Below are 25,863 nucleotides of genomic sequence, written 5' to 3'. Positions count from 1 at the left end.
GGTCCATTTTCTGTGCTTCTAAAATGAAGTATTCAACATTTCTCTTAGGGAAGTACACAGCAGGTCTGTGGTGGAGTCTGAAATTGAAATGAAGGATCTATTTATTCTCTCCACACTTTTTTTTTTTTTTTTTTTTTTTTAACTTGTTTCCCCCTTGCCACCCTTTCTTTTCCCCTCTTTTTACTGTCTTATTAGGGGGAGCCTTTGGACCAAAAGGTTATTGAAGTTCTGTCTCAGGCTTTGCCTTTTCAAATCTGCTTGATTTTTGTGCAGTTTTGCTCAGTGCTAACGACAGAGACAAATCTCTGTTCAGGAGAAGAGGCTGCTTGGAAGTAGGTTGTGAGCTGTGTTTTTCAGAGCACTTCCATGACCAGTTCTGAGCTCAGTATTTCAGTTTAACCTTTTCCCTTTTACGAGGTAATTCAAGCTTCTAAATTCCGAATGTATTTTAAACCAGTTGATGAAATTCCTGTGATTTCTCTGCAAGAAAGAACTTATGTACAGAGAACTGAAGAGGAGAATTGCCCCTCTTGCTGCTGTTTCAGAGATCCTTATTCACGTAGTTCATTTTTGACAAGAGTGAAATATTTTGACATGCTATAGTAGAGTCAGCTTTCCTGGAGGTGTTTGGAAAAAGGGCAAATGTGGCACTGGGGGACATGGGTTGGCAATATAGTGGGCATGGGCTGATGGTTGCAGCAGATGATCTTAGAGGTCTTTTCCAACCTCAATGATTCTGTAACTCTGATTTGCATTAGCTCTTATTTGCAATTTGTATTTCTGAATAAAAGTAGTAGGAAGAATACTGAAGACATATATGGAAGGGCTGTGGTTTTGCCTCAAAATGCATTTCTTTAGTCCCAGCTGGTAGTTTAGGTACTTTGGGGAAGACTCTTCATGTCTCTGCTATGAAGATAATTGTGGCCATAGTCAGAAAACTTACATCTGTTAAAAACACATAAAGCATGGGCCCTGCCACAAACATTTCCTCTGAACTTAGTTTAAAAGCAGATAAAGTGGGCAAAGAATGAATAAGGAAACAGCTCAGCTGTGATCCTGCTATAGGTTCCCCAGTTCCCATGGTTTAGATTACACTGTTCGTAATCTACCCAAAGACTTTACTTTGGACTACCCTGGAAGACACAGCCAGAAGAAAAATAAAACTAACGTAGCTTAGCAGTACCAGTTTGCTATCTTTTTGCATCGCTTATTTTACAGCATTCAGAAAAGATGCGTTGCACAGAGAATTTTACATGCCATATCTTCATTTAAAAGCTGTGGCACACGTTAAATTTAATTACTCTCCTTCTATGGCTTAAATTGAGGGCAGCTTCAAAAATGAGGGTGGCTTCTATTAAACTTAATTACTTTTCCCTGCAGTCTGCATGGTTAGTAATCATGGGTAGATTCTAAACAAAGATACAGCAGAGAGATTCTTTTATGAGAATAAGGTTGGAAAGCAGCCTATAAAATATAGAGAGATGCCAAGTACCTTTTATATGCAGCTTTAATTTATTATTGTTATAGTTAGATAATATAATAATAATAACAATAATAATGTTGCAGTGTGATTAAGAAGGGGCTGTTGGGGAAGGGGTGTTAGTTGAATTTGGCCTTGAAACATTTAAGCAATGAATTCTTCAATTTCTTCAAGTTCCTTTGCAGATTTATGGGGTGAAAGAAGGTTAATGATAGAATTTTTTTTATAATGTCTTCTATTGACTATAGATGGCAGATCTGACAGTTAAAATGAAAATTGTTCCAGAAGAAACTTGAGTCAAACTAATTATTGGAGATGTTATAGGGATGTATAATTATATTCACCTTTAAAAAAAAAAAAAAAAAAGAGAGGGGAAAAAAGTTTTATTACAACTGTGCTTTTTAAAGAACAAGTGGAGATATAAAAGCTGTAATTTTTCTTAATTATAGCTAACTGTAATTGCACACGACTGCAATATGCAGCACATCAGCATCAGATTAAGAGATCCTGGCATATGTGTAATGTACAGAACAACTTTGAGCAGAGGTGTAGTTTTATGAATACAGTTATGTATAATTTCAGTCTCTTACTTTGGATTCCATCCATGTTGATTTTATTTTATTTTTATGGCTATTGTTGCGAGATAATTGTCACTGGCACGGTGCTTCTGTGGTGATTTATCTGCTCCAAATGAGTCAAAAACCTTCAAAAGGAAATCTTGTTTCCTTCTATACCGATGATCTGATGTGACCAGGAGAGATTTTCTGAAATATCCTTGTGTATGTATTGATGCAGATAGAAGGCTGGTGGGATTTTTTTATTATTATTATTATTTTTAATGCATTTCAATATAACAAGCACCAAACTCCCAGGATTTTGCTGTGTGGTTGAAAATCTTTGTTAGCTGTATATCCACATGTTTTTAGATTCAAAACCCTCAAAACTGTAACCCACTGAGTCTTTAGCCCATGCTGCTTTGAACAAAATCTAGGGATGCGAATGCCTAAAGGTGGTAGACTCTGATTTCATCTCTTTGCTCCTTATTTACAACTTACCTTTTTGCAGAGGTGTGCACACAGCTCCTGGTTTTGGCTGCAATTTTGCCTGTAAAACTTTGAGCTTGAACTAAAAAGGGAATGTGAATGCTGCTGAGCTTCTAGACCACTGGTTTTATTTCCTATTGCAAATTCGGTCATTGCTGAAAGAGTGAGGATCAATGCATGCTGTATTATTGATGAATGTGCACGTGTTCTCGTGATGGTAATTTCTGCATCTCTTGAGCACTTCAGATACTTTCAGAAATATCTTGATATGCCAGAGTCCTCTCTGATGTTCTTAACCTGTTTTAAGCTGTTCCTTTTACCCCCAAAATAAACAAAATCCATCTGTCACTGAATGCTTTCCTTTCAAAACACAGTTTTGCAAAATGTTTCATTCTTGAACCAGAGGCAGGTTTCAGAGTTAATTCAGCTTAAACTTTGAGGACCAGAAGGCATCTTTTGTGCTATTGGATAGAGTTGGGTCTTTGCCCTGGCTTGTATAAACTACAGCACTGAATGCAAGGAGATACACATCTATACATCATCTATACATCTATACATCTATACATCTATACATCTATACATCTATACATCTATACATCATCAGTTTGTTCCACAGCCTCGTACTAATGAAAAAGCATATATTTGAGTACTGTGTTCAGTTTTAGGCCCCTCGCTACAAGAAAGACATTGAAGCTCCAGAGTGTGTCCAGAAAAGGGCAATGAAGCTATGAAGGGTCTGGAGCACAAGTCATATGGGAAGCAGTTGAGGGAAGTGGAATTGTTCATCTTGAGGTGGCTCAGGGGAGATCTCATTGCTTTCTACAACTCTCTGAGAGGAGATTGTGGTAAGTGGGGTCATCCTCTTCTCCCATCTAGAAAATGAGAGAGAGCAACCTCAAGTTGTGCCAGGACAGGTTCAGGTTGGATATTAGGAAAAGCTTCTTCTCAGAAAGATTGGTAATGTATTGGCACAGGCTGCCAAAGGAGTTGGTGGCGGCGTTACCAGCCCTAGAGCTGTTCAAGAAACGTGTCGACGTGGCACTGAGGGATGTGGTTTAGTAAGTAATATTGGTGGTAAGTGGACAGCTAGACTAGATTATCTTAGCTGTGTTTTCCAATCACAATGATTCTATGGTGTATGTCTATCCCAAAGGAGTAGAAGAAGTCTTTACAAAAGCACAGCGTGCTTTAGAAAAAGAGAAGAATCGAGAAGAACAGGGGTGAATGAAAAGTAGAAGAATCGTAAAGAAGAACAGGGAGAGATGGATAATTTAGATCATATCAAAACCAAGAGAAATGTATGGCTAGATACACAAGCAAGCAAGAATTCTTGCAGATATCAATAAGAAATCAAAACTTGTGTTTTCTAAAGATTTAATGCATGGAGAATCTCCTGAGAAGTGCCACATTCTAGATAAAGCAGTCAGTTCAAATGGCAGCACCAGAGCAAAAATGTATCTATTACAGTGCTGCTAATAAGCAAATGTGAGCAGTATTTCTTGACAAGAGGCTGTGGGTGTTTTCTAATAAATCCATGTTAAGTAGCAAAGGGATAAAAGCTGAAACTCAAATAGCAATCCACTTCAGCTACCACTTTCTCACTTGAAGTATAGATGGATGCATTGACCCCAATTGGAAATTCTTTAAGGATAATTCTGGTTAGTAGAAGCTAATGTGAAATTAAATGTGTATACATTTGTGCATGTGTTCCTGGAAAAGGTACGATTCTGAATGCTGAACATGTTGCCCACTCTGTAGTTAATACAGTGTTGCTTGTGCTCTGCAATAAACTACTATTTCTGTGCTACTTCTGTAATTACATTTAATAATCAGCTCTCACAGTCCAATAGTATTAAACGTAGGAGTCTTTTCAACAAACTATGATAAATAACTCCTTGCAGAACTGCTGTACTTGAGGAAGCTTTATGGCTCTCTTTGTAAGATTTGTCATTTTCTTAAAGCTGCTTCAAAAAGCTTCTGAGCTTCGCTCTGGACCATCGCTATATTTTCCCTTCCCCCTCTCGCTGTGAGTGGAGCTGGGTAAATGAAGCTTAATGTGCCATTTCCAAGCACTGTGACACTCCTCCAGGGCTGGTTACATTTACCATTGCTGAAGTCTAAATAAGCGAGTTTTAATGAGCAGGAATGCTTGCTAATAGCCGATTCAGGTACTTAGTAGTCCATGTTATTTAACTGTGGTGGAATTACAGTACATAAACGGTTGAATGATTAATAGATGTACCTGCTATATATTGCAGCCTAATAGTTTGTGCCATTAAAGAACTACCTTAAAGATCTTCTGGTTTGGATGTGGCTAGGGAGAAAAGAATTTGCTTGTATATTTATTTCACTGCTAACATACGCCTTAAAACACCTCAGTAATTTCACATCACCACCAATAGTTTGCTCAGTAACATGAATAAACTCACTGGAGAATGTTGGTACATGTATAATTTGGCTTCCTGAAATGGCCAGCTCAGCAGCTTTGCTCTTTGCTTAGGACTGGCAGAAATAAATTCAAGCTGGCCTTTTAAGGTCACAAATAAAGCAGTAGATGAGATCTGATTTTCTCTCTTCTTCTGTCCCATTAATTTTGGGCAGTGATAGAGGGATCATCAAGTGTGATTCTATTTTTTTTTTAACTCTTCTGAGTTGTGTACAGGCAGGTGGCAAGGGGGGGGAAACTAAAACTGACAGATGAACAAGCATGAAGGAATAATAGCGTCCAACATCTGTTTCAGTTTGCACTGAGATACTCCAGAAAATACTGCAGTATTTATGGAAATAGTATAAGGGTTGTTTTGAACTGCAGCTAATGGGACAAAGGTCTGCTGGCTGGCTGTCTTATTCCCAGAGTCCTTTCTGCATTTTCCTGTTCCATTACACACTTCAACCTGACACTGCTGTTTTTCAAATCATGAGGACCAATTGTAAAGCAACCAGTAGAGAAAAAGTCACTGACTATCAGCAGGTGGACTAAAAGACAATGTGGGCAGATTTCTGAAGGAGATGTTGGCAGTGCTGCAATACTGATGTGCCAGCTATGGAAGAGTTGTTTGCAGTACCTTCTGAATCCAGCAAAACCTCTTTTAAACATAAGAATCCAGAAGGTGGGCAGGCTTTTTCAAAGTTGTCAAATACTGCCACAGAGCTGGTTTAAGCAGCTGCAGAATTTTTTGAAGCTGCTTTCTGTTTCCGTATCAGAGCACATAGGCAGAGGAATTTGCATCTGCCCCTGGCCCAGCATGTGACCACATACAGCATCCCTGCTTCATTGCAGCACATCAAGAAGGGGCAGTCTTGTGAGGTTTCCAGTATTAGGAAAAATCTCTTCCTTCTCAGAAAGAGTGTTGATGGATTGGAACAAGCTGCTCAGGGAGGTGGTGGAGTCACTGTCCCTGGAAGTATACAGGAAAGGGCAGATGTGGCACTGAGGGCCACGGTTAGTGGGCATAGTGGGGATGGGCTGATGGTTGTACTGGATTACTGGATTATCACAGTAGTCTTTTCCAACCTTTATGATTCTAAGATTTGATGCCCTCTTCTATGTGGAAAAACAGAGAGAGGTGGCTGCTGCTCTCAAAATGGAAACTAGGAGGCTACCCAGAACCTGGAAAGCTGTGGTTTTATTGTTGACTTTTTTTTTTTTTTTTTTTTTTTTTGTGTGTGTGTGTGTGTGTGTGTGTGTGTGTGTGTGTGTGGTGGTAGTGGCATTTTTTTCTAGTACCTGCCAATGCAGTTTCTGTAGTAATTGTATTGTCTTGAATTGAATCCAACAAGCAAGGTATCCTCCTCCTAGATGTTAGTTGTTCTAAGGTACCTTTATTTGAGCATCTTACTTCACACAAAAAATCCCTCAGCTTCACAAAACTTCAGAGATTTCTACACTGGGTAGGAACATGATTAAGTATGTGAATTCTTAATAGCTGAAGTATACAAGTTGTTCTTATTCATTAAAGTATTTTGAGACCAGCATGAGATGCCATTTCCGAGCTTGGCATCTTCTCTGGGTTGCTTCTCTGAAATATGTTTAAATAAAGCTTCCAAATTCTTTGAATGGCTTCAAGTCTGTATTTATTAGTGACAGCATCCAACATCAGGAAATCCCAAAGTTTGGAGCTGATAGCTTGTGAAATTCAAGGAGGCAGGGTGGGGTAAGGGCATTCAGTGAAAAACATTTGTTAGGGTGTGTTTTTCTTTTTTGTCATTCATCACTAAACTGAAGAAATCAACATTTGACCTAACCAACTGCAACTACTTGATAGAAGCCACTTTGGGAGATGACACATTGAACGCTTCCCCACACCCTACACAAATATGAGAGTCTTAAATATCAGAAGATATTTACAGCAGCCCTGTACAACTAAGGGAAGAATCTAGGCCATTTCTGTCTATCATTCTCAAATAATTGAGAAATTAACAATTTCACAAATTCATAAATAATTTGTGTCTTTCTTTATATATCTCGTGCATCCTTGTGTTCATATGACTTCTGTAGAACTAACATCCTTCAGTTCTACATCTGTACAGCTGAGTATGGCTGTGAATTAACGCTGAGATTGCAGATATGATTCCCCTCCCTTTCTCTTTGTATAGTGGAGATGAGGTGGTGGACTCAACACCACAACCACTGGAAGTGGTGACATGAACTACATGTCAGCCAAATGCCCAGCCAGGTCATACATAAACTTTAATGAGCGTATAGGGAGGACCGTATGCTGTTTTAGATGGGCTTTTTTTTTCACTTTATTAAGGGAGAAGGTATATTTCTCCCTCTGAGTTCCTACAGCTCCCCGGGGCAGGAGCAGTCTGTGCATCACTTCTTTCCTTCCCATCCTAACAGGGTAAGGATGTAGGAGTGAGTACCATGGAAGATTTCTCATCTGTTTTCCTTCTGCTTCTCACCATACCCCAGAGAGCCAAATTCTGCACCCCTGGTGCCTCCTCCTTTCATTTCCATGTCATTAACTTTCAAAATGCAGCACTTCCCTGAGAAAACACATAGCAACAGAAGTCCCTATGCTGCAGCAGAGATGTACACATCCACAACAGCAGGAGCTGACCTTGGAACTAAGAACTAGAATAGGATCTTTCTTCTCTCTACCTTGGCATTTTTCCCCTCGTGTCCATGAATAAATTGCATCCCTTCTGCATCCCTGTCTATGACATGAGCATGCTGCTCATGTTGTAGATCTATTGCCTTGTAATTTTTATCTTGCTTTTAAACACCAGGGAAGAAGTGATGAGAGAGAGGCCCTTTTTATCTGATGTCCTTGCTGGGTATTTGACCAAGAGGCTGATCTTGACCCGGGATTTATAACTATATTGTAAGGAGTGAGAATTTGACCTGAATTATCCTTCAGTTTCTAAGTTATAAGATTTCTGACTTCATAGATGTTTGGGGGGGATGTTAAAGTGAAACTTAAATCTTTATGAAATATAGAAAATGGACACAATGAGGAGGGCATGCGCTGAAGTATTATTTATATTTTGGATGCTCCCTGGAATTCCATCATTTTGACGGCAGGTTCTTATCACTGGATACACAGAGCTTTCTATCCTTTTTACCTAAGGAGAAATGAAAAATTCAGAAATAGCGAATTCAGAACAGTGAAAAATGCAGCCTTTAAAAATAATCATGGTAGGAAAGCAACAAGCATGTTTGCTCATGTCCTTTATCTCTCTCAGATAATCTTGCAGAATGTCAGCTTGTATAGAAATAGATTTTTACATATGAACTTGTTACATCACTTCCTAAAAAAAGAGTATTTAGCTAGTACTTAAATAGCACATTCAGAGACTGTTTATGCAGTATTCCTCCTGCAAATGTATGATACTTCTTCACTAGTTAAACTCTGTACGAAGTCTTAAAACTCAGTGTACTTATTTGCTGTGTGTCATGTAGAAGAGCAACATACTCTCTCTTTTTGAAGATTTTATTTTATTTTTGAAAACTCTTTTTTACTATTTTAATCTTTGCTGGTTATAAGGTATTGTTCTAAAAATTAAAAATAAATAAATAAATAAATATTCTAAAAGCAAATGATGACAAGAAGGGAAAACCTGAAATCCACCAAATTTGACATAACAAAACCAGAGTTCAGGAGAACATCTAACCTCGTGCTTTATCCGAACACAGCTTGTTTATTTTGATGCACTCCAAAAGGTCAAGAAACGATCCCATTTGAGATGAGTGAAACATGTTGTGTCTCATAATGGTATTTCAATAGGCTCTATTAATTCTTCCAAGTCAACTCAGACACAGTGCCCCATGTGATTTGGAGAAGAGCAGAGACAATGTGCCTTTGGATGCCATTTTTCAGCTGAAATGTGAAATCAATGTCCTGACCACTTGTGGTCATTAAAAATCCCATGGCAGTTTTCTGCAAGAGTAGAGGCATTGACTCCCAAGTCTTGGTGAAATTCCAGCTAAGTAATTATATTCCTCCCTATACAGTTTTCCTTTTAAAGCTAATTTAATGTTCCTCTTCAGTTGTTCTCCCTTGCTTTAAGTGGAAAATCTTTCATTTCCCTTTGTAAACTTTTCTTTAGTTCTGCTTTATACTGACAATTAGTAGCTGTCTTTTCTCTTGGTGCACCACTGATGCATGTCTGAGCAGTAGCTGTATGCATGCAAACAGATACACATACAATTTTAAATGCTTTTTTATTGACGGTCTGGTTAAAAGCCATTGAAATTAACGGGATGCATCCTTTTGAGCTAGTGGTCACAGAATTCATCAACGCTATGAGTGGAATCAAATCACTCAGCGGTACGTTGTGGACCCCTCTCAAATCCTGCTTTTCTAGCCTTGCTGATTATACAAACACTTGGTACTACAGTCTGCTCCCTCTGTAGATTCTGTAGGAAAGAGTGACCAAAAGCATCCACTGCATCATTTGCTCTGGCAAACTGTATTTGCCTGTGGCACAAAACAAAGAACAAATTCATGGTTATGCAAAAGTTCAAGGTTGGACTTCTTAGTTACCAACTCTATTGCCATTTGTTACATTCACCGTGTCAACATGGTGGCATATCCAGCTACAGCCACTGTGGATATTTCTGGAAAAATATAAGAATTCTCAAGTCTTCCTCTAGAATACCCTATTTTCTGCTTATTTCTGTTCACAAATGTATCTTTTCTGTTTTGATTAATGGTCGTGCAACTTTTAGTGTTCTGTTTAGAATCATAGAGTCACTGAGGTTGGAAAAGACCTCTGAGATCATCCACTCCAACTGTCAACACATCCCTACTATGCCCACTAACCATGGCCCTCAGTGCCACATCTACGCTTTTCTTGAACAATTCCAGGGACTGTGACTCCTCACCACTCTTTTTGAGAAGAAAGTTTTCCAACTATCCAACCTGAACCATTCCCAATACAATTTAAGTCCATTCACTCTCATCCTGTCACTGTTGGGAGTGGGGGAGCAGAGCAGAGGACAACCCCCACCTCAACACAACCTCCTTTCAGGGAGCTGCAGAGAGCGATAAGGTCTCCCCTGAGCCTCCTTTTCTCCAGAATAAACAATCCCTTCACCGCTTCCTGTAAGATTTGTGCTCCAGACCCGTCACAACTTTGTTGCCCATCTTTGGACATGCTAAGGGGTTTAGTAATGGGTTGAAAACTTCACTCGAGACGGAAATATCAACTGATCTTAGTTGGGTTGTGTTGTTTTTTTGTTTGTTTGTTTGTATTTTGAGCTTCAAAGAAAGTGAGTATAAGGGGCAGGAAATAGCTGCTGCAGCTCAATACTAGGGAATAAAATGTCCTGTGGTCTCTTGTTTTGAAGAAGACAGGACCTTCAGTGACTACTGGCTCAAATGCTTTAGACCATGACCGTAGAACACACACATTTCACAAATTGGAAGTCTCCTGTATTCTGCTTTTGGGAGTCTTCTGCTTGCATTTGTGCTGCTTTCTTAATAGCACACCATACAGAACGCTTCTTCAGCTTTGCTCTTATCCTTATGTCCCTATCCTTGTTTGCCTCATGTGCTGTAGGCGGGCTTTATCTGCTCTTCAAAGTGTGAGATGTTGAAGGAAGAACACTGACAGGATTGCAGAGATGTGTTGCTGCTTTCTTTTTGCATCTTCCCCAGCACCCCGCTACATTGCTTGACTTGAATCTATATGCTTTTCTTTTCAGAACAAAAAGCATTCTCAATAGAGATGTAAGGCTTTCCAGACCACTAAGGGCCGTGATCCTGAAGAAGCGAAAATTGTTTCTAAGCATAGTCCTGACTCACAGGAGTTGAACTGAGTGTTTGCTAAATTTCCTGGCATGCATCTAGGAGAATACATTAAAGATTACCCTTGCCCTGCCTCTTGTGCCTCAGTTTACATCTTGGCAGAAGCATTAAATCACAGAAAAACATTCCACTGTTAAAACCTCAAAGCTGTGTTGTGCTAAACCCAGCACGTAGGTGGGTAACAACAGCTGCCAGTCAGCCTCTGAGAGAAGGGCACCATATAATTTCTCAGTGAACAAAGCATTTAATACAAACACCACACTTTCCAAATATTCTGAAGAGTTCTCCTGAGCAACTTTCTCTAAACAAGACCATTAGGCAGCAAAGTCTGTTTGCTCATCTTTATGCAGATCTTCCCACTTCCACTTCAGTATAAGGTTTTGACTAAAATATTTATACTTTTCTGCTTTGGTACACATCCCACTCGGATCCTGTGGGAAGGATTTTTCAGCCTGTGGAGAGAAATGGCAAAATATGAGTGTGGGGTGGTATTTCATTTGCCCACCCTGGCTTTCTGGCTTTTGAGATTAAAGATGTATCTCTCTCTGGAGGGTGCAGAGCCTCCTCAGTAGATCAAATCCCCTTGCAGGTCTAGAGAACAGTTTGAAAATTTCATTTTGACTTCAGGAAAGCCATGGGTTACAGGACAGCATTTTGAGGTGCAGACCTCCCACCTGGCATCCTCCTGGCTTCAACACCTTCCATAGGTGGACCATCTTGTCCCAGATCTGTCCTGCATAGCTGAATGAAAAATACCTGGAAATTGTAAATGACCTTCCTGGAAATTCTGTGACTGTAATGTCATCTCCTACCTAACAGCTTTTCCAGGCTCCTTAGTCTTGTCCTCTTCTGTCCTTAGCGCTGTTATGCATTAGCTCATCACATTTGCATTGGCACTGATTTCAGTGGGATTTGAGGCAGTCTGGATGAAGCATTTAGGCTTATACCTGCACTCTTTTTCAAGGTTGTCCTTGGATATCATAGACAGGACATGAAAATACATGATCTTATATTCATTGTCCTTTTGAGTGTAATCCTCCTGTTTTTATCAAGATTTTTTTTTCATTCGTGTTTATTTTCTGCGTCATTTGGGAGTAGCAGGAATCTGAAATTTTGTTGGATAAGTCTAGCTTTAGTTTCTTGAAATACTGGAGAATGAGTACCCGTTATCTTTAAATAAACTTTAAGGGTATTCTTGATGAGTAATTTGCTCCGTAAGATTTTCTTTTTAAACTCCCATGAAATATATTTATAGAGCAGTGCCGCTACTCCTGATATTTATAGCACACTCACAGTGGACATTAACCATCTTCAGCAGTCAGTGTGCTATTTATTTCCAGGATCATTGTGTTTGTTTTCTAGGAAAATAATATTTTTAGCTTATTATTCTGAAGTTTTTGGTTGGTTGATTAGTTTTTTTTGTTGGTGGTGGTGGGTTTTTTTTGTCTTAAACGCTGATGACTTGATGAGAAGCTAAAAACTTTGAATAGCTGGGAAGTAATCAGGCTTCTTCTCTTTTATGTGCAAGTTACATTTTTATGTGAGCTTGATCTGTATTTGAAAAATTGTTGCCTTACACATTTTTGCTTCAAATTGGAATTTGATCTGCCCAAATGTAAAACTGGCAACACGATTAATTACATTAAAAATTTATATGCTAAAGGCCTGCAACATCTTTGTTTAAGATTCTGGTCACATTCAGATATTTTACCAGAGTATTGACTATTGCATAATTATTTTCATAAGGCTGGCATCTCTTGCAGAGTGGGTTATTTAACAAAAATGAAAATCTTTAGAAATTTAGATGCACCAATCACTCACTGCTCTGGTCAGAAGCTGGCAATACGATTCCAGTTTAATATTCTCTTTTGAACGTGAATTCTTCTGCTTCTTGCTGCAACCTCTGATTTGCCTGGTTGTCTTTTTAAGCTGGATGACCAACTGCTATTTTATAAACTGGGGTCCCATTCCCTAAAGCAATAACGTGCCAATCTGTTACAAGAGCAATAGTAAGTGGCTAAGAGGTAGGTAGTCACTTTAGAGGAAGAAACAAAGAAATGCCCAGCCTCACCAAAAACATTTGAATGAAAGGAGATGGTGTCTGTGATTAGAGGTGGAAGGGGAAAATTTCCTGGATGTTGGAACCATTTAGCAATTAAGTTCATTGACAGCTTGCAGAAAATTCTTTGTATGTATAGATTATAAGTAGAGCTTGGAGAATAAAGTGATACCAATATGCATGAAGTTTTAACGACAGTAATGTGTCTAATGGCTGCATCAAATTTTCCCATAGAAACCAAGTCTATATTGCTCCTCTCTAATTTTATGTTATCTCTTTCCATTCTCTTTCTCTTTTCTCTCACTTTTGATGTCATTTACACCATGGACTTTGTTCATCACAGGTACCTGCTAGGAACTTACCTGGCAGCCCCTGCTGGATGGGAGCTGTGGCACTTCTCAAAGGCCTTGTGTGTGTGTTGGACTGCTGCTGAATAAAGCATGCAGGAAAATGGTGTAGACTGTCTTTATTTTCTGCTTATTCTTCTTTGCATCCACTGAGCACTTTTCTGATCTGTACTTTTTGAAGCAAAAATCTAGGATGTTTGAGGAACCTTCTGTGACCACTGAACTGCACAGCTGAGACGCAAAGAAAAGTTGTTAGGTAATGGTCTCAAGTTGTGCCAGGGTTTAGATTGGATATCAAGAAGAATTTCTTCATGTAAAGATGGGCAAGTGTTGGAACTAGCTGGTGGTCAAGTCCCCATCCCTGGAGACATTTAAGAGATGTGGATGTAATACTAAGGAAAACGGCTTAGTGATGGGACACAGTAGGTCAGATTGATGGTTGGACAAGATGATTTTGAAGGCTTTTTCCAGCCCAGATGATTCCATGACTCTGTGATTCTGTGTTAAAAGGGGTGACACAGACAAACACTGGTGGTAGATCTGCAATGTAGCTTAAGGATTCTGTAGGTAATGATAATATGTTCAATTGTGCTTTAATATGGCTTTTTACATTATTGTAACACTGGTTACAACAGCTCACTTTTGATATCTCACACTCTGTTTCCCTCTAGGCGTATCGCACACCCACAAAGTAGATTCAAATGAGTACACTGGATCAAAAACATAACATTTGCAAAATAACTGTTGCCTAAAACCCAAGATAAGAGGGTCACACATATTTCAGCATTTTCTCAGTGCATGACATCATCATAAATATATCTAATCCCTTGTTGTTGCTGCAGAACTGAAAAAGGGAACTTTTTCCACTGGAAAATTGGCCCAGTGCTGCATTTTAGCTATGTAGGATATCACACAGTGCTGGCATTTGAAGGAGTGATAATTTTATGCTTAAAAATGAATAATGGAGCTATTGAGAATTTTATTCTGAGGAAGTCCTTAGATCACACACTATCGTCTGTTTTTCACGTTCTTGTGTATATGATCATACAGATTCTGCATCCGTCAGTGACGCATTTGCATATAAAATTGAGTGTGTGTGCACTCCTATAAAATACAAGTGGTATAAAAATGTTTTAAAAAATTATAGCTGTTCTAAAGAGAAACTTAATTTTTCCTCACTTTGTGTCTTTCAGAGAGAGTGCCACAGAGTTATCTGGAGCATTACCAAGGTAAGCATGTGGCTCTAAACTGACTCTGGGTATCAATGTCTGGAAGCTGCTGGGACAGAACACGATCCTTCTCCTACAGAAAACTGCAGGGATGTTGAGAACTGGGCATGCAGGGAGGAGAGGGAAATGTGACCGTGAAATACTGGAGCAAACATACTCTATGGCCTACAACAGGTTGGAGGTTTTTTTGAGGCTTAGCATAGTTGTTGTACCTAAGAAATAGAAAACCCAGCTGTGCCCCTCTGCCAGATGTGCAATGATACCCACTGCAGGTGGTTTTCCTTTTGCTTTAAATTTCACCTGAGGGAAGAGGGGAGGGAAACTTGGAGACTGGGGAGAAAAAAACACTGCGATCTTAAGACATTTTCATTTGGAAAGCAGAACAGCTTAGATCAAATTCTTCTGTGCTGGGAAAGCTTTTCATAAAATAATAGAATTAGACAGGATTCCTAGGCTGCAATAGAGGTTTTTGAAGAGAGACTTGCCTACATATTGTCAAAGGATGCATTAAAATGCTGTTATCATGCAGATAGGGAAAAGAGTGGAGAGAAGGGGGGAAAATCTGATGTGGTAATCTGTCACATAATAGAGATGCCTAGTGAGTTAAAAAATGGTGGTCTCGTGTTTCTTGCCTCTTCTGCCATCAGTCTTGCTCAGTGAAATATGGTGGTGTTTAGCGAAATAATGGTTTGGAGTGTTTTTATATCTTCTGATTTGTAGCAATGTTATAGTTCATGTAATAGATAAAGGAATAATTCAACAGAAAAATCTGTTTTCTTTAGGCATGGTAATACACGTGATTTATTTCTGCTTCAAAGGCAGAGAAAAATTGTCTACCTTTATGGGATGTGGGGTTTCATTAGTTGACTCATCTGTATTGATAAGCGGCATAAATGCAGATCTTCACAGAACTGGATGGTTTTTTTCCACACCTCTCTAATGTATCACTTTGTTTTGTAGGTTCAAAATTTATATCAGTTGTTTATTCATTAAGTTCTTTTTTATGACTTACCATCATTTGATTGTGCAAGCAGTTACAATGGTGAAGTTTCACCAAGGATTTGAAGGGCTGCACAATGACCAAGCCAATGACCAAGATTTTATTCAACTTCCTTTAAAAAAAAAATAATAATAATCACAGTTCTTCATATAAAATGAGAACAAAAGTAAAGATTCAACAAAGTCTGGAGTGTCTTTTATTTACTTTAGTGTTAAAATGTTTCCAGTTTGCTTTCATGCTCCTAATTGGTTAGGTATTGTATGACTAATATACTGGAAACATGCAGTCCTTGCAGTGCTGAAATGAATTTCACTTTAATTTAAAGTTAAAACAAGAGATCCAGGTGCTTGAATAAACATCCAGTTTCATACTTGCCATTAATGATTGCCTAAATATGTTTTTCAAGTTATTACCACAAGCCTTTAATTTCAACCATGGCAAGATGTCGCAAGTAAAAATCAGATTATACAAACAATGTGCAGAAGGCAATGTAATTATGTTACAAATATTAAAACCGATGATCTTGTCTAGATTTTAAACAAATGTTTGTGGCTGCATGCAAACTGGCTGGTCCTCAGCCTTCTCTGGGCTTCACTTGTTCCTGCATTTCTCTGAGCAAGAGTTTCCTTGGGGCTTTTAATCTTCAGTTTTCATGTATTAATCTGATATTTTATGTTCTTCATTCAAATTTTAAGTGAACCATTTTGCTGTTATTAATTATAACTGTGAAACAGTCTAATTTCCCCACCACCAGCACATCGTTTCCCAGCCCATACTCTGAAACTACTTCATGTCGTGTGTCATGACACTGAACAATAGGTTTGATGAACATGGTGGTGACAGGTTGATAGTTGGTCTAGGTGATCTTTGTGATCTTTCCCAACCTTAACGAGTCTATGGAATTTTAATTTCATTTCAAAGTGCAGCAACTAACTTTCCCGTAGTAATTCTGCTAGTTGTGTTTGATCCAATGGGACAGAAAAAAATACTTAGTATTTCTAGAAATCCAGCTTCTATTTATGCAGTGAAACACAATGCCTTTTCTCTGGGCAGTAATGGATGTATTTGTTCCCAGGACTGATCCAACACACTTCAAGCAATTCTAAATCTGATGATAGGATCTTCATTGTAAGGTGTATGAGTCTGTACTTGAGTCTTGTTTGGCTATCAGAAAGATTTAGGCACTAGTGGCATTAATTAGTTGCTGCTATTAAAAAAAAATCCAACGAACAAACAAACAGTACAGGCAAAACCAAACTTCTGAATTGCACATAGTTGAATTACTGGAGAGAAGTTAGGAATTTTTTTTTTTCCCGGAAATATAAATAGTAAGAATTTACAGGAAAGAATATTTTCTCTTCTAAAGTAATCAAGATAGGCTCCTTATGTGCCTGTAACAAAGTGTCTGTGTAAATGGTGGTTTTTTTAATGTAGTCATTTTCCACAAGATACTGCTTCTTGGTTTCTAATGATTAAATTAAGGAGGAAATAAAAATTACCTTACTTTTTGTCACTGAAGAATGTGTTTCATTCATAGAAAGAAGTGGGAAAATCTGAGTGAGTGAACATCATTTATAAGGAAACTTAATAGATTAACTTTGCCTGTAGAAAGATACAAGAATATTCTGTATGAGTATATTGTGTCAGTTCTAATTTACCAGCTATTTCTGATGGGGGAAGCTTTGAGCAGGAATTGGAAATTTCAACTTAAAATATGTTGAAGAAGCTTTACCACTTTTATATTAAATGACATTGTTATGTCTGTGAATGTATATTGTTTTTTCGAAGAAAGGATTTCTGTGTGCAACAGCACATCAAAGAAAGGATCTTCACAAGGAAAACTTTATAATAATATTAAGTTGTTCATTGCATGACCTATTTAGAGTACTCAGATATTTCTTGTTGTAGACTACATAATTAAATTTTAAATGGAACATGATAAAGAAATTATACTGGTGATCTCTAGAGATTTGAATACCCTATTTGGATCTTTACAAGAATGTAGCAAAGACATACTTTAAAATTTAATAAAGGTCTGGCCTATTTTTTTTTTCCTTTTAGATGTGCTATAACTACTATAGCAGTCCTATTTCAAACTGCATTTGCTCTCCATATTATATACATGATACCTATGATAAGAGACCAAACTAAAATTATTTAAAGCATATATATCTTAAATTGAGAGACCCACAATTTATGTATGATGCAGAACAATTTATGAATGAAGATAAGCTCCTAAAGCCTTGCAGTACCCTAGCTTGAAACCAGCCCTTCACAGACCATCATTTCATCTAAGCTGGAAACATGTCCAGAGAGATGTAATTTAGTGAGGTAGAGTGCTCGTGAACAGTGCAAAGCCCTACGGGCATGAGGGAGATGATATTTGGAGCTTAAACAAGAAAATACCCCACTGCAATATCAAAGGAATGGTTTCAGTCTCTAGCCCCTTCTGTTTGCTTCTGTGAAAGATTCTTTATATTTAAAAAGAACAAATATTTTAAATATGGACAAACCACATGGATTATTTAGTTGCTTCAGTTTAGTAATGATAACAAAGCTAAAATTTTTGTTCTCATCTTATATGTAGTGACTTGATTTTGCTGTTTACTCAGTCAGAGTAAAGTTTAAATGGTTGCTTCCTCTTGGATTTTGAGGTGAAGGCTATCTTAGAAGTATGATTTGAACTTTTTTCTGAAAAGGTGGGATGAAATCTGCAACAAAATATGACAGCAAAAATACATTGGTGTGCCAAAAAGATATACTCAAAATTTAAGTCTTTTAAATTCTCTCTTATAGCCACAGTAATTTCTGGACCTTGTGTACTTTAAACCAGCAGTCTGGAGTAGGGTACAAACTGTAACCCCTCTTGATTTAAAATTTTCTTCTCCCACATTCCATAAATTTCTTTAAATGATGTCTAAATTCCATTTACTGTAGAGACATGTTCCTGTGTGTCTACAGCATTTTGAAAGTAGAATGTGAGTACTGAAGTTACTTCAGTACTTTTGAACAATGTTAACCTGCAACTTCACCATTATTTAAATCTAATGCAACTAAGCTTTTATCTAAAGGGAAAAGAAGAATTGACAACCCACCATATGACAAGCAAAATGAAATCTCTTGATCACTAACTGTCAGCAGTCTTTCTAATACCATTGTGTTAGGGAATGATATGTCTTCCAAGGAACTAAGTACACAAGGTTTTGAATTATTTCTGTCTTGACAGCCTCACCCAAGTAACTACTTGTAAGTGCTTGGATGAATTGTAAAATCTATGTGGTTCTGTAGAGTGAGTTAATAAAATATCCATGAGCATTTTAATTACTATGAAATGAAAAGGATCTTTTTTTTTCCTGACAATAGTAAGGATGTAGACTAAATCCAGGTCAGTTGCTATCTTTATGGGTATTGCATAGATGAAGTAGCTGAGGTTGGCCATCTCTGCTCTTCTGGACCCCTTCTGGATAAAGTCTTTTGACAAACAATTTCTCTCATTCTAAGAACACCAGATTATACCTTTCCCTGCTTGTGCTTCGTGTTGGATGAACGGATGGCTGGCTGGCTGGCTGGCTGGCTGGCTGGTTGAGTGGATGTCCTTTCATGAGACCTGAACTGCTTTGCTGCTGATGTCAGACTTGAATACCTACAGCATACGTTTCTTCGTCCCAGTGTACAACACAATTTTCCTTACCTTTATGCAAGACTTACTGAAATTTATTCTTCTTTGTATAAAGCAGGGATTTGGTATAGTCCACTTGTGACCCTGTCTTTGAATGCAGACATTCTGCTTTCTGCCTCTAAATCCCTTCATGAAACTCACTTTCATTTAAAGGCATATAAATAATAGGTCATGAAAACTGGGAGGCAGGCAGTGGTAGCTGATAACGTTAAAATCTCTTGAATGTCAAACTATATGTAGCTAACCAGAGTTAGTCTTTAGAAATGATATCATCATGTATCTTTTCTGAAACCACATCATTAAAAGGAAAATAAAAAGATTTCAGCCCTCGATATTTAATGTTCTAAAGTCAACTGTTTGAAAGAGCAGGTTTTTCACAATTTGGATGCCAGCCACTTTCTGAAGAAAATCATTACTTTAAATTGAGACTCAAATTTAACTAATCATTTAAAAAAATCTTACATTTGACATTCTCCGTGCCTCAGATGCTTATTTCTAAATTATACTTTCTTTCATCCATTTTGAGCTATTTTTCTGTACTGCAAGCAGGACTGCCTATTATCCATTATATGCACTGTACAGTAATACTCTGATGCTGTTTGGTCTTTCTGAGGGGCAGTAATGTAAGTAACAGTAATGATTTGAGATAGCAATGGGTTTGCTGTGATTGTAAGGTGAATCTGTTTTCCTGAAGAAAGAATATTAAAATTCTCTTCGCTATTCTGATTTTTATTTTTTTTGAAGAAAACTTCAATACCATTAAAATGTGACATGGAGTTATTCATTATGGCAGCTGTTGGAATTTTTTTTTCTTTTCTTTTTTTTTAACATACCTTTTAAAATATACAAAATTTAAATTGAAAATTTACAGCTGATGTAAACGTTAAAACACACTTATGTTCAATCTGATCCCTTTCTGGAGAGATATTTTTAAAATCTTAAGAGGAGTCTAAGAAACACAGAGGTGATTATCCATATGTGCTTACTGATGACTTGCATTCAAAAATTGCAAAGGTACCAATGGTAGGATCCACATTGCCTAAATGTAGGTGTCACAAACACACTGCGTAAAGAACCAAGGGAGTAATGAAAAGAAATAGGTGCATTATCTCAGGACAGGGTGAATAACCTTGGGGAATTGTTTTTCTTTCTATGCTGCCTGAAAGTGAAGCCTGGGGGAACAGCGTTAACTAGATGTTTCACCTGATGATAGCTTTAATTTAAGGTGAGTACTAGCAGGCTGAGTTTTAGAAGTGTTAAAGCAGCAAATGATGTAAGCTGATGCCTGCTGGAGTTTTGAGGACAATGGCATGCTTAACCTCAAAAAACTTTCGATATTTGGTACTTAAGTGCTAAATATAGACTCTGGGAAGGAGGGGGAAAGTCAGACAGAAGTGATTGTTGGACTTGATACAGTTCTGACCCAGAAGGCAGATAACTGTTTCCACCATGCAGAGCCCTCAGAAATCACTTCTCACAGTCTTGAAATGGCTCCTAATTACTCGTAGCTATTGAATCTTAAAATGAGCATAAGTGATTTTGCTCAGTGACCTGGGTTTTGAACCCACCACCATTTCTCACCAGCAGTCCTGAGCATCTCTCATAAACATTAATGGATTTGACAGCAGATCTTTATTTTAAAAGTCTGGAAGGGCTTTTATTTTTAATCCCTACTGTAAAACTCTAAAACTAGAAACGTATTCTCTTCTTTTTTTTTTTTTTCTTCTCTTATTCACCTTTACCAGACTTCCAAGCATCTTTTTAACTTTTCTTACAAAGACTTGCCATCCAAATGTGCCCAATGAGGATAATGTGCATCAGAAATGAAAGGACTTGGATCTCTTCATTTCCATTCCTGAAGGTGAATTCCAAGATCGTGATTATTTTTATTTATACAGCGCCTAAAGAGTGCTAAATACTTTATGGAACAAATAAAAGACCTCTTGTAAAAAGCACGCATTCCTATAATCTAATTTTAGTCTCAAATCAGGCAGTATGAATGCTAAGCAGCAGGGCTTGAAGTAAAATGGAAGGTATATGAGGGCTACACTAATAAGATTGAGCAGTTATTTAGGTTCATTATCTGTTCCACTTAACAGTGCTGCAGTATCTTACTGGTTAAATTTACATTGGTCTGGGGAGAAGATTTGACTTCAATATTAGGTTTTCTCATAAAAAATGAGCCTCTGAACAGTAGTTTGAATGAAGACAGAGGAAGGATACATTACAGGTGGGTACTGAGTGGTCAGTCCGTTATAAGAAACAGTAAAGGGAGCAATCTTAAAACACAAATCCTTTACCAAGCTTTATTTTCCTGTCGAAATGCTTGTTAAAAAGTTAGCCATTTCTGTATCTCCTTTGCTTGAGCAATGTTTAAGCACTGAAGATCATCAGAGTAAAGTTATTTCGAAAGTCAGTGGAAGGAACAAAACTTTTTGAGAATAATCTCAGTTGTAAATATACATTTGGGGGGGGAGGGGGAAGCTAAAAAAAAATACACATCTGCTTCTGTAGCAGCTACTCAGCAGCAGAAGTCTAGGAGAGCTTTGTTGATGTGGAAGAGCTTTCTGTTAGTAAACTGTGCCATAGGTATGTGATTGACACAGAGCTTTGTCACAGAATCACAGAATGGCTGAGGAAGGGACCTCTGGGTTCAACTCATCCAACCTCTGCTTAAGCGCAGGCCCCAGAGCAGGGTGCTCAGCACCATATCCAGGTGGCTTTTGGAGATCTCCAAGGAGGAAACTTTATAACCAGTCTGGCTAACCTGTGCTAGTGCTCCATCACTTGCATAGCACAGAATTGCTTCCCGATGTTCACAGAGAACCTCCTGTGTACCAGTTTGGGCCCATTGCTTCTGCACCTGACACAGATCACCACTGGAAAGAGTCTGGCTCCGTCCTGTTTGCACCCACCTTCCAGTTACTTAGAGACCTTGATGAGATCCCTCTGAGCCTCTTCTTCTCCAGGCTGAACCGTCCCATCTCCCTCAGTCTCTGCTCTTAGCAGAAGTGCTCCAATATTTTGGTGGCCCCATGTTGGACTCCCTCCAGTATGCCCAGGTCTCTCTTGTACTGGTGGCCTAGAACTGGGCTCAGCACTCCAGTACAGCCTCACCAATGCTGAGCAAATGGGAAGGATCACCTCCCTTGACATTCTGGTGACACTCTAATGCAGACAAGATTACTGTCAACCTTCTTAGCAACAAGGGCTCATTGCTGACTTGTATTCAACTTGATGTCCACCAGGACCCCCAGGTCATTATTTGCAGAGCTGTTTTCTAGCTGGGTGCCTGAGCATGTCCTGATGTCACGGGTTGTTCCTCCCCAGGGGCAGAACTCTAAAATTCTCCTTGCTCAGCTTAATGAGGTTCTTGTCAGCCCACCCTCCAGCCTATCCAGGTCCATCTAGATGGCAGTATGGCCCTCTAGTGCAGCCAGTCTTCCAGTCATGTTCTCTGTGCATTTACTCTTATGTCATATGTTTAATAAATAATTAGAAATGAATTGTTGATACACAGCATTTTGTAAGTGTGATCCTTACCATTGGTCCTAGAAGAACAGTAGTAAGACATGGATGGACAATGTCAGAAAACCTATACTGTTACTCGTAGGACAGCAAAGATACCGTTTAGTCCTCTCTTCAATGTTCTCTGCTTTCTGAGTATCAATTTTTTAATGACATAAGCAATATTGTATCATTTGCAAAAATTGCAAATATTTGAATGATTTCAAAAGATTTGTTATCTTAGCAAAACTTAGACTACTCTTACTAAAATATTTAACGGTTAAAAAACAAAACAAAAAGAAGAAAAGAAAAAAAAAAAAATGAAACACCAAAACCCTTGCACATTATTCCCTAGTGTTCAAGGTTAATGGTTTTTATACTTCATCTACCTTATATTAAAAACATTTTTACTGGAGTCCATAAATGTTAAACATTTTTAAAAAGCAATGATCGCAGTGGGACTAGATACATTACATAAAACCAGGCACAAGACCTGCAAGCAGTAATTGGTGACTGTTTTTTATTCTTGGAGGGCACTGAGTTGAGATTCCTCCCACGAGGTGATGCAGATTTTCACATCTGGAGCTTGCCATTATAACTAGGCAGTACCTAAAGGTTTTGCGGTCAGCAAAAGTCAACCGTGAGCCCCAATCTCACGCATTCAGAACAGTCTCATAGTGGCTGTTCTGTTGCTGTGATATTACTAGTGATGATGTTTTACCAGTTCTGAGCCACTGAGGACCTACCCTACTTTCTCTGTATGTCCTCCCAGTATATTTTGCAAGTTGTGTCCTGTGCAGCACTTCTACAGTTGTAAAGTGTTGGCATGGCATTTTTCCTAGCTGGGCTATAGTGGAATATATTTTTCATTCCAACCACTGGAATTTGTAAGTCTTTTGCACCCTTTCCTGCAGCGAGCTCTTATCTTTAGAAAAGCTATGATGTTGTAGAGAACATGTAAGTCATGTCTGTTTGCCATAATCTATCCTTAATGAATGGCTGTAGAGAAAAGATGAGAGAAAACAAGGTGCCAGGCTTCACTTAGCATAAGAAAATACAGAAGTGACTTTCAGCCCTGTCTGCATATTTGGCCTCTGGACTTTTATATACTCATCTCGCAACAGATCATGTGCTTAATTTTCAGAAGAGTCCTACTGATATCAGTGTTATTGCACCAGTTAGTGCAATGTTACAGCTAGTATTGCTGCCCACTGTTGGAAAATGAGCGCTATCTGATTTCATCCTGGCTTTGTCAATAAGACTACAGGCAGCTGTACCTGATTAAGAAAGAAAAGGAATCTCAGAATCATAAAGGTTGGAAAGACCATGAATATCATCTAGTCCAACCCTCAACACATGCCTGTGACTGCTTTAAACTATGTTATTCAGTGTGACACACCAGAAACACCATTTTGGTAGCATACACTGGAAACGTAAGAGTTGAGGTTTATCTCAAACTGGAAGCTCAAAATATAAGCCTAGATAGCTCCTACAGCTATTTAGGTTGGTGGTTTGGGTTAATCAGATGCACTGGACAGCTGCAGGTGTCGTCGACATAGGTTCAAATGGCAAGTGAGTTTTTCTGACCCAGGCTATAAATTTGGACCATTGTGATAGGAAATCTGTGAGGTCTTGGAGGTCAGGAGCCCATCTTTCTCCTCAAAAATTATTTACTTTATTAAGATTTTCTGTTGGAGATGCAGATATAGCTGCAGTAATGCACCACAAATGCCAAAGGGACCATGGCTTCCTGTGTCTCAGTTGCTGTGAGCTCTCATTCCAGGATCACATCGTGAAGGGAGCAGAAGTTCCTGCAACTAAAAACTTCTATGTAACAAGAATGAAATATTATTATTCATGTCATGAGTAATTGAATCCCCAGATGTTCTCATTCTGTATCAATGGCTGGGGACAATATGAATCTAGATAGACTGTGACAACATGAATTGATTTCTTCTTTTTCTTTTTTCTTTTCTTTTTTTTTTTTTTTAAACCTGCAGAGTGACTGTGGGGGTTTTTTGTTTTTTTGTTTTTTTGTTTTTTAGCTGATTGCTTAGAGCTGACATTACAAGCTGTGCAGCTGTAAAAAAAGATCTTCTCATTTTCATTGAGAATAAATAAAATAAAATATTGCAGAAATAGCTTTGCTTTTCCCTGGTCCTGCCTTTGCAGAAATAAACAGATAACTTGGATCAAGCAATCAAAATTGGAAAGGCTTTCACAAGAAGGGATGGCTGCTGCTAACACTGAATATTTGGAATGAAATAATAAAAGTAATCATGTCACTAAAAAGCCACCTGTTACTTTCCTCAGTTTTTCTCTAAAGCAGGGAGTTCACTTTTTGTTTCTGAATTTATAGCAGAGATTGGAAATGTTGCTCTTATAAACCTTATTTTATGCAAGGTAGTAATTCCTTGTTAAGGTAGGAACAGAAACCTTCCCCAGTAACACTTCTAAAGCTGTTAAAGATGGATGTTTCCACGAAGGAACAGAAGCAGAAAAACTTTAAGTGCTTGTTAAGGCACACACACATGCGGCGCATACAAGCAATAAGTCTGTTCTGCTGAACTGTGAAATTGCACTGAGTAATTTCTCTAATAACAGAACAGATATTGCACCTCTGACCCCAGCGGAGCCATGGGCAGCAGCCAGCCCCGTGTCAGCACAAATGGCTGCAGCCAAAGCTGTGTGATGAGCAGCAGAAAGAGGAGGAGAAAGGTGGCAGTCAAAGAAACATGGCATGCAACTTGCAAGGGTATGCAAACCCATGATCTGAGTTTCAAAAGAGCTGCACCGTGTCTAGAGCCCCCAGCTTCAGAAGAAAGCATTCAGTGAGCCATAAGTGCGCAGTACCAAAAACCTCTAATTGGTGTTTCACTGTAGCTTTTTCTTACAGAAATGATGCAGAGCTGAAGATGTTCCTATCCTTTATAGAGAACGTCTGTGAAAATAACAGCTCAGAGTTGAAGCAGGGAAAAAAAAAAAAAAGCAGCAGCATCCCTCAGAAAAATTGTGCACATGCTGAAATGGGAGAAGAAATTGCGTAAGAAAAACATTTGGTTAAAGCAGTGGCTTACAACTTCTATTTCAAAACTTGCAAGGTGAAAGAGTGTGATGTGGTTTAAAGCGGATATTGATTTGGTAGAGCTATAGATGATCTCATGCCACAATCCCAGACCTTCATCAGTCTCTGAACCTCTTAAAATTAATGCAGAGTTCTTAGACAGATTGCTTGAAGTTTTTCAGTTAAAATAGTGATGAATG

At 38.4% G+C, this 25,863-nt stretch overlaps 1 protein-coding gene across 3 annotated transcripts in view; it reads left to right on the top strand.

The window, feature by feature from the left end:
* CELF2 (CUGBP Elav-like family member 2) overlaps positions 1–25,863 on the top strand; it is a gene marked incomplete at both ends in the record, with an annotated part of 367,040 nt that overhangs the window by 55,676 nt on the left and 285,501 nt on the right. For all 3 annotated transcript variants that reach the window (XM_079532577.1, XM_079532586.1, XM_079532587.1), the window contains one exon: positions 14,378–14,413. In XM_079532577.1, the coding sequence (XP_079388703.1) occupies positions 14,378–14,413 (36 nt within the window). The remainder of the gene's footprint in view (positions 1–14,377; positions 14,414–25,863) is intronic.

This window comes from Tetrao urogallus (genome assembly GCF_951394365.1).
Source record: "Tetrao urogallus genome assembly, chromosome: 1".
In the NCBI taxonomy this organism is placed as follows: Eukaryota; Metazoa; Chordata; class Aves; order Galliformes; family Phasianidae; genus Tetrao; species Tetrao urogallus.
The sequence above is the reverse complement of the archived record's forward strand: the minus strand, read 5'-3'. Positions and strand labels throughout refer to the sequence as shown.